This window comes from Rhinopithecus bieti, unplaced genomic scaffold, assembly GCF_001698545.2.
Source record: "Rhinopithecus bieti isolate Rb0 unplaced genomic scaffold, ASM169854v2 scaffold_20129, whole genome shotgun sequence".
Lineage (NCBI taxonomy): Eukaryota > Metazoa > Chordata > Mammalia > Primates > Cercopithecidae > Rhinopithecus > Rhinopithecus bieti.
In genome coordinates this window covers 797,729-810,684 of record NW_016809657.1, presented here as the reverse complement: position 1 = coordinate 810,684, position 12,956 = coordinate 797,729, and the positions used below count along the sequence as shown (strand labels likewise).

General features: G+C 47.3%; 1 protein-coding gene across 5 annotated transcripts in view; it reads left to right on the top strand.

Annotated features, from left to right (window-relative positions):
- Positions 1 to 12,445, top strand: part of SLC39A14 (solute carrier family 39 member 14) — a 53,178-nt gene extending 40,733 nt beyond the window's left edge. For 4 of the 5 annotated variants that reach the window (XM_017890000.1, XM_017890004.1, XM_017890003.1 and 1 more), the window contains exons 4-9: positions 834 to 1,003; positions 3,875 to 3,994; positions 4,859 to 5,047; positions 5,163 to 5,370; positions 6,749 to 6,933; positions 9,313 to 12,445. In XM_017890000.1, coding sequence (XP_017745489.1) covers positions 834 to 1,003; positions 3,875 to 3,994; positions 4,859 to 5,047; positions 5,163 to 5,370; positions 6,749 to 6,933; positions 9,313 to 9,459 — 1,019 coding nt within the window. In that variant the 3' untranslated portion in view covers positions 9,460 to 12,445. The remainder of the gene's footprint in view (positions 1 to 833; positions 1,004 to 3,874; positions 3,995 to 4,858; positions 5,048 to 5,162; positions 5,371 to 6,748; positions 6,934 to 9,312) is intronic. The other variant, XM_017890001.1, reaches the window with a different exon arrangement.
- Positions 12,446 to 12,956: the final 511 nt, after the last annotated feature.

Genomic DNA, 12,956 nt, shown 5'->3' with positions numbered 1-12,956 from the left:
GTGTGCTCTGCCCCTGTGGCCTGCCAGGGAGTGTCTCATCCTGGTCTGGTTCTGTCTTACCCTCTTTTGGGCCTGGATGGAGTGTCACACTGGGAAATGTTCAAGGAGATATTTTTGTGACAAGGTGTTCCTGGAACTCTGTTCTCTATGTTTCAGCCCCTCTCAGAGCACATGGAAATGAGCAAGGAAGTTGATAGGTGAAGACACTGAATTTTATGGGCATTGGGCATTCATTAATCGTTCTCTATCCCTTCTGCCCTGCACATCTGCCTAGGTTGTATCTCGCACAAAGCAAACCAAGTGGTCATGGTGTCACCTGACCCTGCGCTATATGAAATGGACATGTAGAAGCAAACACAGCAGCAGAGTGATCAGCCTCTTTCCACCTGCCTGTATGTCCTATAAAGAGAGCCCTCGAGTCCAAAGTCTGTCCTGGACAGCCTCTGTGATAGGCCTGGGCAGACCTCGGGTGTGTGACAAGGCAGCACCCTGCCCTGCCAGTCACACCACTGGCAGGAATGATTTGGGGCCACCAGTGGCCACAGGGGCAGAAGTCACAGGATTCCAAGGCCACCTTGAATTCCTCTTTCTTCTGAACTGATTGGAGGGAATTTCATCAGATTTGAATCACTAACAAATTTTCTATTTCTCTCTCCCTCCCTACTTGTCTCTCTCTGATTTTTCTTTTTTTTTCCTTTAATATCCACCAAACTTTTCCTTGCGACCTCCTTATCTGCTCCACCTTCTTCCCCCTAAATGGTGGTTGCTGTGCAATGGGGCGCGTGCCTTCTCTCCCTGCCCTGGGTGGGGCTGGCCCTCCCTCCGCATGGCAGTGTGGGGATATGGTCTCCTCTGTGTGACCGTCATCTCCCTCTGCTCCCTCCTGGGGGCCAGCGTGGTGCCCTTCATGAAGAAGACCTTTTACAAGAGGCTGCTGCTCTACTTCATAGCTCTGGCGATTGGAACCCTCTACTCCAACGCCCTCTTCCAGCTCATCCCGGAGGTATGGCAAGCCAGGGCCTTCACCCCGGAGCACGCCAGCGGGCACAGTGGGAGGACCTCCGTTTGGATAGAAGGCATAGAGAGGGCACCTGGAGGCCCTTTCCTTTTGGAAAGTGAAGCTAGAACTTAGGCGTGAGCTAGGAGAGGGAGCCTAGCATAGGCAGAAGAGCTGGGTTCAAATCTCAGCTCTGTTATCAGTAGGTTCTGTAACTAGACACGCCACTGACCTCACAGTGCCTGTTTCTTCAGATGTGAAATGGGGAGAGCAATAGACCGGCCTCAGGACGATGCTGTGAGGGTGGAACGAGTGTTTTTGGCAGCACTGAGTGCCTGGTGCGGAAAGTGCAGTCTGATGCCGGGTGAAAAGATGCAGTGTAGCGAGCTCACTCTGGCTCAGTTATGGTGCTCAGATTGAGGCTTTGGGTACAGAAAAGTTTAAAACACATCATCAGCCGGGCGCAGTGCCTCACGCCTATTTTCTCAGCACTTTGGGAGGCTGAGGCAGGTGGATGATTTGAGGTCAGGAGTTCAAGACCAGCCTGGCCAACATGGTGAAACCCCGTCTGTACTAAAAATACAAAAATTAGCCAGGCATGGTGGCGCACGCCTGTAATCCCAGCTATTCGGGAGGCATAAGAATCACTTGAACCCAGGAGATGGAGTTTGCAGTAACCCGAGATCACACCACTGCACTCCAGCCTGGGTGACAGAGTAAGACTCGGTCTCAAAACAAACAAACCCCTATATCATCAGAACCCATAGGTCTCAGTAAAAAGATTGTCCATAGGGAGTTTTGGGGCAAAGGCAATGCAAGTCAAACACTCTCTGGTTTTATATACCTTGACGGTACCTTTGTCTGATAAGTTCATGAGAAAACTTGCCACAAAAGAAGAAGGCACTGATGGTTCACCTAATTTGGTGTAATCCCCTCAGCAGACCCATTAATTACAATAAGCGCAGGACGTCTCCCTTGTGGGTGATCTCGCAAGCCTGGACAGCACCTCAGTTGAAGCAGAGATGACTGCATGTGCCTCTTACAGCACTTGGTGTTTTGTAAAATGTCAGTTGGCTCCCTCCTAGTGGATCCTTAGATTAAATCCATGGCATCGATAAACAAGTAACGTTTCACCCCATTGGAATCTGACCTGCACCAGAGTGCATATCTCTGAGCCGAGAACCCAGCTTTTGGGATTTCTGAAGCTCATCTTGTGGTTCTGTATTCACCATCCTTTGTGGCTTTTTGCAGAGAGGTGTTAGTTGCCTGTTTTCACTTCACTTTTCCCCCAAGATGATTTGACTCCCCTGGAAAGTAAACACGAAAGTGTTGTTTCCCTGGAGGGTAGTGATTGGATTTGGCCCCTTTAAAACAGAAAGGCAACAAACAGCCCAGAGTTCCTTGAAGTTGGGATCAACTTTTATTTTGATCAATTCATGAGAGGGCTAGAGTTTATTCAAGGCCAATCAGAAAACAGAGGAACAACTGTAAATATATATACCTCCCATGTACCCACAAAAAATTTTAACAATAAAATAGGAGCAAGTCGTTACATACTGGTTTTTTTTTTTTTTGAGACGGAGTCTTGCTCTGTCATCCGGGCTGGAGTGCAGTGGCCAGATCTCAGCTCACTGCAAGCTCCGCCTCCCAGGTTTATGCCATTCTCCTGCCTCAGCCTCCCGAGTAGCTGGGACTACAGGCGCCCGCCACCTCGCCCGGCTAGTTTTTTGTATTTTTTAGTAGAAACAGGGTTTCACCGTGTTAGCCAGGATGGTCTCAATCTCCTGACCTCGTGATCCGCCCGTCTCAGCCTCCCAAAGTGCTGGGATTACAGGCTTGAGCCACCGCGCCCGGCCCCGTACTTTTTGTTTTTGTTTTTGAGACGGAGTCTCACTCTGTCACCCAGGCTGGAGTACAGTGGTGTGATCTTGGCTCACTGTGATCTCTGCTTTCTGGGTTCAAGCCATTCTCCTGCCTCAGCCTCCCTAGTAGCTGGGATTATAAGTATGCCACCAGGGCCAGATAATTTTTGCATTTTTTTTTTTTAGTAGAGATGGGGTTTCACCATGTTGGCCAGGCTGACCTCAAAACTCCTGGCTTCAAGTGATCCACCCACCTCAGTCCTCTAAAGTGCATGAGCCAGCGTGCCTGGCCAGGTCATTAGACATGTTCACAAGAACCTACCATAAATCAGGAGCGTAACCTAGGACAGAATTCTCTTGATTTCTCCTTCTGTCCTCTTCCCAGTGGATTCTCCCCTCCCTTTTTGATAAGTGACAATTTCAGAAAGGACTCAAAACAAAACCCAAAAACTGACGCTCGCAATAACACAGTCCGCTTTCTTGGTTCTGTGGTCACGGGGGAGTCTGCGGTCAGGAATATGCTGCAGTTCTTATTATTTAACTGGGAAATGGGTTTCCCGTTTTAGAAAGTATAATTACGCCATCTCCTTTTGTGTTTACAGGCAGGTCAGCCAGGAACACTAGATAAGATGAAAATAAATACAAGTGTCTGCTCCTTCAGTATGACATCTGCTGGCAGTGAATGCCTTCATAGCCAAGCACCCAGAGAAATCAAAAGTGGAAAACCATATTGGAGGTTTCTCTTTCTGGGATTAAAATTCTACAGATGATCAGTCTTTTGCATCAGCAAATAAGCTGGAGAAGAACCTGGCAGGTTTAGTGTTGTCACATCCGGGAAACACCAAGGACTAGATTTTTGCTGGAAAGAGGATGGGTAGATGGCAGAGTTACTCCAGTATGCCTCTCTCCTTTCCTAGAGTCAAGGAAGTAGTTAAGAGATAAGACCAGTAAAGAGGGGGACCAGTAAAGATGCTTTATTTTCTTTAAAACTCATTTTCTTTTCCTGGGTCCACAGGCTTTTGGTTTCAACCCTCTGGAAGATTATTATGTCTCCAAGTCTGCGGTGGTGTTCGGGGTTTTATCTTTTCTTTTCACAGAGAAGATCTTGAAGATTCTTCTTAAGCAGAAAAATGAGGTGAGGCTCAACTGTTGCTGAAGAAAGCTCTTGTAGGGAAAGCACCCATCTCAAAAAGTGTCGAGGTATTGTGCTGGTGGTGGTGACGGTCTTAGCCCAATATCACAAATTTCATGAAACTCGAATTTCTTGAGGAGACAATCCCATTTCACCTCCTGAGGATATCTGGCCAGAAGTGAGGCCAGACCAGAAACTAGATCTGGCCAGGGTGCCTTCTACTAAGCAGTAGTTTATCGGCTTTGTGTTGTTCTAGATTATTTTCTTAATATATTGGTATCTTTACAGGATGGGGAGAAGAGCTTGATAACATGCATTCATTCTGTATGAAGTATGAGGCTGCAGAGAAGCAGGACTATTATAGTACAGTTTCAAAAAGATATCTTTAGTGGCTGGCACGCAGTTACTCCCTAAATAGCTGCCGAATTGAGTTGAGATTAGCCATTGCAAAAGAGGAGCTCTAAATATTTGAGCAGTAGCTGCCTTGCTGGAATAAGCATGTACCCCAAGGAGACAGCTTTGATATCTGTCTGACACCAGGTCCTTCGCACTTGGTGCAGCTTTATATATAGATATTAGAAACAGGGTCTCACTTCATTGCCCAGGCTGCTCTCAAACTCCTCAGCTCAAGCAGTCCTCCCACCTCAGCCTCCCACAGTGCTGGGATTACAGGTGTGAGCCACCGTGCCGGACCATGGCTTTATATAACAGCTTTTGCTACGTTTCTGGGCACGTGACCTGCTTGTGTCCTCTTTGATGGTAGGGCTGAGGTCTTCCAGTGTGTGAAGCGCTTCCTCGGAGCATGTGCTTAGTCAGGTTTGTGGTTTTGGTGAATGTCATGCTGATCCCTCCCTGTCGCCCCTCCAGCATCATCACGGACATAGCCATTATGCCTCTGAGACACTTCCCTCCAAGAAGGACCAGGAAGAGGGGGTGATGGAGAAGCTGCAGAACGGGGACCTGGACCACATGATTCCTCAGCACTGCAACAGCGAGCTGGACGGCAAGGCGCCCGTGGTGGACGAGAAGGTCATTGTGGGCTCGCTCTCTGTGCAGGTCAGTGGGCCACCAGCTGCTTGGTGGAGCCTCTAAGAGGTCAGCTCAGGCTTACCTTGAGGGCACGCAGTCCAGCCTTTGACTCTGCGGGCCCCGTGGGTGTGCTTTCTCCTAGGACCTGCAGGCTTCCCAGAGTGCTTGCTACTGGCTGAAAGGTGTCCGCTACTCTGACATCGGCACTCTGGCCTGGATGATCACTCTGAGCGACGGCCTCCACAATTTCATCGACGGCCTGGCCATTGGTGCTTCCTTCACTGTGTCGGTTTTCCAAGGCATCAGCACCTCGGTGGCCATCCTCTGTGAGGAGTTCCCACATGAGCTGGGTAAGTGTGCGTCCCCTGTTCCACAGGTGCTCCCTCGGGTGGTCGTGCAGGCCCTCTTCCTGTGGCCAGTTCCTTGCTCCCGTCTCCCTGTCTTCACAGTGCTTATTGTAGCTGATTAACACGCTCCCAAAGCTTCATGGACCCTAATCACCGTTCCTTTTTTTTTTTTTTTTTTTTTTTTTTTTGGCAGATGGAGTCTCGCACTCTCGCCCAGGCTGGAGTGCAGTGGCACGATCTCTGCTCACTGCAAGCTCCGCCTCCCAGGTTCAAGCGATTCTCCTGCCTCAGCCTCCCAAGTAGCTGGGACTACAGGCGCCCGCCAGCACGCCCCGCTAATTTTTTTTTTTTTTTTGTATTTTTAGTAGAGATGGGGTTTCACTGTGTTGGCCAGGCTGGTCTTGAGCTCCTGACCTCATGATCTGCCCGCCTCAGCCTCCCAAAGTCCTGGGATTACAGGCATGAGCCACCGCACCTGGCCTAATCACCATTTCTTAACAATTTAATAGATAATTTAAAATGATGGGGTTTTTATAGGGGTGTTTGTTTCCTGTTAGCCCCATATGCAGTGGCTCAGTTCTCACGTATACAGTGGGGTTAATAAGAATTGAACACGGGAGGCAGGTTTAGAATGATAGTGAGGATTAAAGGAAAACAAAGGGTGAGAGGGACTTCCCATGTGCCAGGTGCTATTCTGAGCACTCAGTAAAGGCTCTCTCTCCTAGCCTGTTAATCTTGCAGGTGGATGAACCAGGAGGTAGGAGGGGCTTAGTTTGATCAGAGGGAGAGTGTAAAAAGCCAGTAATTACTCCAGAGGCTTTAGGGACAACTTAGGGTCGAGTTCTGGCTTTGCCATATATTGACTTGTGACTTTGGGCAAATCACTTAACTTCTCGCAGTCTCGACACTTCACTTCTCGCAGTCTTGATTTTGTTTCCATGGTAGTCGTGAGGAAGGGGGTTCCTTCTGTTTCACCATGAATCCAGAGAGAAATGAGGAGGCCAGTGCCAGCTGGTCATCTATTTTTAAAATCCTGGGAAAGATTTTCAGCCTCTAGGCTGGGTATACGGCCAGTTTGGTAAATGGAGACAGGTCTTGAACAGGAAGTTCAAGGGCCTGTCTTCTTCCTTCAGTCTTGAGTCTAGGGCTGTCTTGATTTTTTTCACCCACACTTTTAGCAGTCTGATGTCATCAGTGCACGCTGTCTCCCAAGACCTTGTATGACTGGCTCTCGCTCTGTTGCCAGGCTGGATTCAAACTCCTGAGCTCAAACGATCCTCCCACCTGAGCCTCCCGAGTAGCTGGGCTGACAGGTGTGCATCCCCATGTCCATCTGACTCTTCTTTCATCGTCCCTCCTCTTTTCGTTCTCCCTGCTGTAGGAGACTTTGTCATCCTGCTCAACGCTGGGATGAGCATCCAACAGGCTCTCTTCTTCAACTTCCTTTCTGCCTGCTGCTGCTACCTGGGTCTGGCCTTTGGCATCCTGGCCGGCAGCCACTTCTCTGCCAACTGGATTTTTGCACTGGCTGGAGGAATGTTCTTGTATATTTCTCTGGCTGATATGGTAAGTGTTCCACAGTTCATTGGATGGGAGGGCAACTAAGGGGGCGTTAGGTAGGTAGTTTTTATTTGTATTTTTTGAGACGGAGTCTCACTCAGTCTCCCAGGCTGGAGTGCAGTGGCGTGATCTCAGCTCACTGCAACCTCTGCCTCCCGGGTTCAAGTGATTCACCTGCCTCAGCCTCCTGAGTATCTGGGATTATAGACGTGCACCACCATGCCTGGCTAATTGTTGTATTTTTAGTAGAGATGGGGTTTCACCATATTGGCCAGGCTAGTCTCGAACTCCCAGCCTCAGGTGATCCACCCGCGTCGGCCTCCCAAAGTGCTGGGATTACGGGCATGAACCACTGCACATGGCTGATAGTTAGTTTTTAATAACAGCTTTCTTAGCTTTCTTTCACATACCACAAAGTTTGTCTGTTTAAGGTGTACCTGCCATTCAGTGGTTTTTAAGAGGGCATTAGATTTTAAAGGAGGAAAAGTTTATGTTTTTGTTTGCATATGTCATTAAAGAAAATGATGATAATCAATCTATGGTCTTTATTACTTATTATGGAATAGCTGTATATAGATAAGAGACAGAAGGAAGGAAAGAAAACTACCCCGAAACAATAACGGCAATACTTTGGTTTGTTTCTTTTCTTATCTCAATGCATTGGACATGTCTTTGTCTTTAATTTTTATTTTTATTTATTTATTGTATTTTTTATTTATTTATTTTTTGAGGCGAGCTCGCCTCTGGTCGCCCGGACTGGGGAGTGCAGGCTGGGCCAGATCTCAGCTCACTGCAACGCTCCGCCTCCCGGGGTTCACGCCATTCTCTGCCTCAGGCTCACCGGGAGTAGCTGGGGACTACAGGCGCCCGCACCACCTCGGGCCCGGGGCCTAGTTTTGTATTTTTAGTAGAGACGTCGTTTCACCGTGTTAGCCAGGATGGTCTCGATCTTCCTGACCTCGTGAATCCGCCCGTCTCAGGCCTCCCCCCAAATGTGCTGGATTACAGGCTTGGAGCCACCGGCCCCCGCCCGGGGCCAATTTTTATTTTTATTTTATTTTTTTTTTGAGACGGAGTCTCGCTCTGTCACCCAGGCTGGAGTGCAGTGGTGCGATCTTGGCTCACTGCAAGCTCCGCCTCCCAGGTGCACGCCATTCTCCTGACTCAGCCTCCCGAGTAGCTGGGACTACAGGTGCCTGCTACCACGCCCAGCTGATTTTTTGTATTTTTTTTTTCTAGTAGAGACGGGGTTTCACTGTGTTAGCCAGGATGGTCTCGATCTCCTGACCTTGTGATCCACCCACCTCAGCCTCCCAAAGTGCTGGGATTACAGGTGTGAGCCACTGCGCCCGGCCTAATTTTTTTTTTAGACAGAGCGTCACTCACCCAGCCTGCAGTGCAGTCGCATGACCATAGGTCACTGCAACCTTGAACTCCAGAGCTGAAGTGATCCTCCTCCCTCCGTCTCCCAAGCAGCTAGGACTACAGGCTCCAGCCACCATGCCCAGCTAATTTTTTGAACTGTTATAGAATGGGGTCTCCATGTTGCCTAGGCTGCTCTTGAACTTCTGGCCTCAAGGGATCCTCCCATCTCTTAAAGTGCTGGGATTATAGGTGTGAGCCACTGCATCTAGCCTGTTAATAACATCTTGGTAACAAAAAGACCTCTTCAAGTGTTTAAAGTCCACAATAAGGCCAGGCATGGTGGCAGGCACCTGTGGAGCTACTCAGGAGGCTAAAGTGGGACAATTGCTTGAGCCCAGGAGTTCGAGGCTGCAGGGAGCTATGAGCACACCACTGCACTCGAGCCTGGGCAACAGAGCAAGACCCTGTCTCAAAAACGGTGGAGGGGGGGAAGTCTATAATAAAAAGTTTATTTTTTTATCAGAGTATATTTATATTTATTTTTAGCCAGCCTCTCAACTCATCCAGAGCCACATACACGTTGAGTACTTTGTGTTACCTGGATCGTTATAAAGACATGGCACCTGCTATTGTTAATTTTGTTTGTTTGTTTTGTTTTGTTTTGTTTTTGAGATGGAGTCTCGCTCTGTTGCCCAGGCAGGAATGCAGTGGCATGATCTCCACTCGCTATAGCCTCTGTCTTCCGGGTTCAAGCGATTCTCCTGCCTCAGCCTCCCAAGTAGCTGGGACTGCAGGCCTGCGCCACCACGCCCAGCTAATTTTTATATTTTTAGTAGAGACAGGGTTTCACCATGTTGGTGAGGATGGTCTCGAACTCCTGACCTCTGGTGAACCACTGCACCCGGCCCTGTTAATTTTGTTTGTCAACCAGCCTGATCTGTATCTCCATCACTGTATTGCCCTGGACTTACAAGATTAAGCAAGGAATTGCAGCTGTGTTGTTTCTTGCTTCTTTCCCAGTTCCCTGAGATGAATGAGGTCTGTCAAGAGGATGAAAGGAAGGGCAGCATCTTGATTCCATTCGTCATCCAGAACCTGGGCCTCCTGACTGGATTCACCATCATGGTGGTCCTCACCATGTATTCAGGACAGATCCAGATTGGTTAGGGCCCTGCCAAGAGCCTGTGGGACTGGAGGTCGGGCCCTGGGCTACCTGATCGCCAGCCCGAGGACTCACCATCCACAATGCACCATGGAAGAGACCATTCTATGAAAAACTGACACAGACTGTATTCCTGCGTTCAAATGTCAGCCATTTGTAAAATGCTCTATCCTAGGAATAAGCTGCTCTGGTAACCAGTCTCTAGCTAGTGCCTCTTGCCCTCTTCTCACCTTTTCTCTCAGTGACTCTGGAACCTGAATGCAGCTTACAAGACAAGCCTGACTTTTTTCTCTGATTACCTTGGCCTCCTCTTGGAACCAGTGCTGCCAGGTTTTGAATCCTTTACCCAACAATGCAAAACTAAGCCAGTGGTTAGAACTTGGCTAGAAATATCAAGAGTTGATTCCATAGTGTAGGGCCCATGACTCTAACTGGGCACCTTGGACCTCCAGCTGGCCAACAGAAGAGACAGGAGACGGGAAGCCTTCCCATTTTTTCAAAGTCTGTTTAATTGCCTATTACTTCTCTCAAAGAGAACCTGAAGTCAGAACACAGGAGCAGGGTGAGAGGCGAGGCAAGGTTCATCCTGAATGGGAGAGGAAGTCAAATCGCTGTTGTGTGTCTTGTCAGGATGCTCACTTGTTCCTACTGAGATGCTGGGTATTGATTTTGTAACAGCACCTGGTGTTTCATGGCTGTCCAAGTGAGCTAACGTGGCGGTGTGGCTGCCTGGACCCACTCTTTCAGGTTAACAACTGACAGAATGGAGGCTCGGGCTGTCTGCAAGAAAACAGTTGGTTTGGCTGTGATTTTTACCTCGTCTTCCCCACTGCCATCTTCTAAGAGACTTTGTAGCTGCCTCCCTAGAAGCACATTCTGAGCACATTTGAGACCTATGTGTTAGATAGAGGGGAGACTGCACAAACTATCCTCCCCCCCCAGCTGAGATGTCTGCAGAGTGGCAAGCTGAGTTGTAGAACTGGGGTGCCATTGATGCTGTACTTAGACAAGGATAATCAGAAATGGAATCAGTGCAGGCAAAATTTAGGATTTACTGCTTCCATAAATCAAAGCATGACTAACAGGGGGTCTCTGAAACATAAGGTCACAAACTTCACTTAGGGCATCGCAGATGTTTGCTGAATGGTGGGCCTAATGATTCTGCTGCAGATGGGTTTTCAATGACCCGTCTAGGTTACTGCTTCCTTGCAAAAAAGTCGAATCCTGTATTGAATTGAATATGAATTGCTCTAACTCTCTCCAGAAAATGGATGGAAATACTTGTCTGCAAAACTATAGGCCAGCCTCAGGCACTGTGGAGCCCTTGCCTCCAAGCTCTGGCTTCAAGGGGAGCTCATCTCCAGGTTCACTAGGTGAATTGATTTATTATTATCATATTGATAATGTGAGATTCTTTAGCCACTTTGGGGAGCCTGTCTCTCCAGAAGCCTTTCTTAGTGGTGCCCGCAGTTGGAGTCCAGGGGCCATGTTTGCGAACTGATTCATGTGCATGGCTGACAGGAGTACTGGTTCACTAGCAATGCCTGAGCTTTTCTCTTACATAGAAAAACTGTCCACTCTCAGTAATCACAAGCAGCATCCATTTTGTTTTCTCTTCTTGGGAGACATCTCTCAAACCAGGAATATTCTTGAAAAGAACATGAGCAGGAAAACTGCTGGTGATTCTTTTTTTTTAAGTTTTGTTTTTATCTTGCCTGTTGGCTTCGGTACATTTAAGAATACGCTGAAGAGGGAGAATTTCAGTGATGGAGATTCTAGATTAAATATCAGGACTGATTTCCTGGTACGATTATGGTCCAGTTTTACCAAAGAACCAATTCCTTGAATGTCGGAATCTAACTTTTTATATTGTCATTATTATTGTTGTTTTAAAATGGTTCTTCGTCTTTTCTGATTTATTTTTCTCAAGCTGCTTTTCAGGAGCTAGCAGAAAATAACTCAAAGTTGAAGACTCTGGAAGATTTTGCTTTAACCTAACTTGCATTGATGTATTAAATTTATAATTTTAGCATTCCCGATAGATCCTGTCATTCCTTAAACATACTACCCTTTGTCTTGGAGTAGAATACTAAGTTAGAGTTAGTGGATTTCTAGTTTAGGAGAGGAGCTCAAAACTATAATTTTAACAAATTGAAATATGAAATAGGGTTTTTTTCCCTTTTTGTGCACACCTATATTACCTTAAGGAATTTCCTTCCATAGACAGCTGCCTCAAAGGGAAATCCTCTTTAAACTGTAATTGGCACAGAGGTCAGTCCTAGTCGGAGCTTGGGAGGGGTGGAGACACTCACATCGTCTGACTTGAGTTGCCACTGATTGTGGCAACAGCTTTGCCCCATGAGTCAAAAACTGGCAATTTCTTTCGATTTTTAGGTGTTGAATTTGCTGTTTCAAGCATTTGTACATATTAGAAGTCTAAGGAGTAGCAAGTCAGTGGGAGGACTTTTTCACCCCTGGCATTAGCAGCTTCAACCTTGTTTTCCAGATGCACCAGCTCCTATTAATAAATAAGCAAGGAAAGTGTATGTCACGTGCAGGAACAGTGAGGCAGGGACAGGGGTTCCGCTCCTTCTCACCTCATCACTGGCACACAGCTTGCCCCTGTCTTTGCCCCCAAAGGTATTTTGTGTCTAGTGTCAAATGGGAGCGATTCTTCACTGGTCCTTAACCTTGGGTTTTAAAAAGGTGGCTTCCCTGTTTGGGTAGCGTAAGATCTGATTATAGTAAGTCCTCTTCCAAAGAGATAGCAATATGCTGGGCATCTGCTTCAAAAAAAAAGTCTGATTTTTGCAAGAGAGGTTAGGATTTTATTGTTCATATTTCCCTTTACAGTTCTGCAATTCCATCACAGTATTTTTTTAAAATAACTCAGGTGTTATGAGAAGAAATTAGAAAGGAAAATTAACTTATGTGGACTGTAAATGTTTTATTTGTAAGATTCTATAAATAAAGCTATATTCTGTAATTGTTGAGAATCCCACGTGTGATCATTTGCAATAAATATGGATGTAATGAAAGCTGTTGAACACAAGGTGGCGATGGTGTCTCACAAAGTTTTGTTTTTACCAGGTCTGGTTCATCATTTGGGATTTTAGAAGGAGCTGTTTTTTGATTTTTGTTTTTTGGGTTTTTTTGAGACAGAGTTTTGCTCTTGTCGCCCAGGCTGGAGTGCAGTGGTGTGATCTCGGCTAACTGCAACCTCCGCCTCCCAGGTTCAAGCAATTCTTCTGCCTCAGCCTCCCTAGTAGCTGGGATTACAGGTGCCTGCCACCACTCCCGGCTAAATTTTGAATTTTTAACAGAGATGGGGTTTCACCATGTTGTCCAGGCTGGTCTCGAACTTCTGACCTCAGGTGATCAGCCCACCTTGGCCTCCCAAAGTTTTGGGATTACAGGTGTGAGTCATTGTGCCAGGCCAAGAAGGAAACTTTTATACTCTCTTTTCTTTTTTTGGGAAAGGGTCTCACTCTGTCACCCAGGC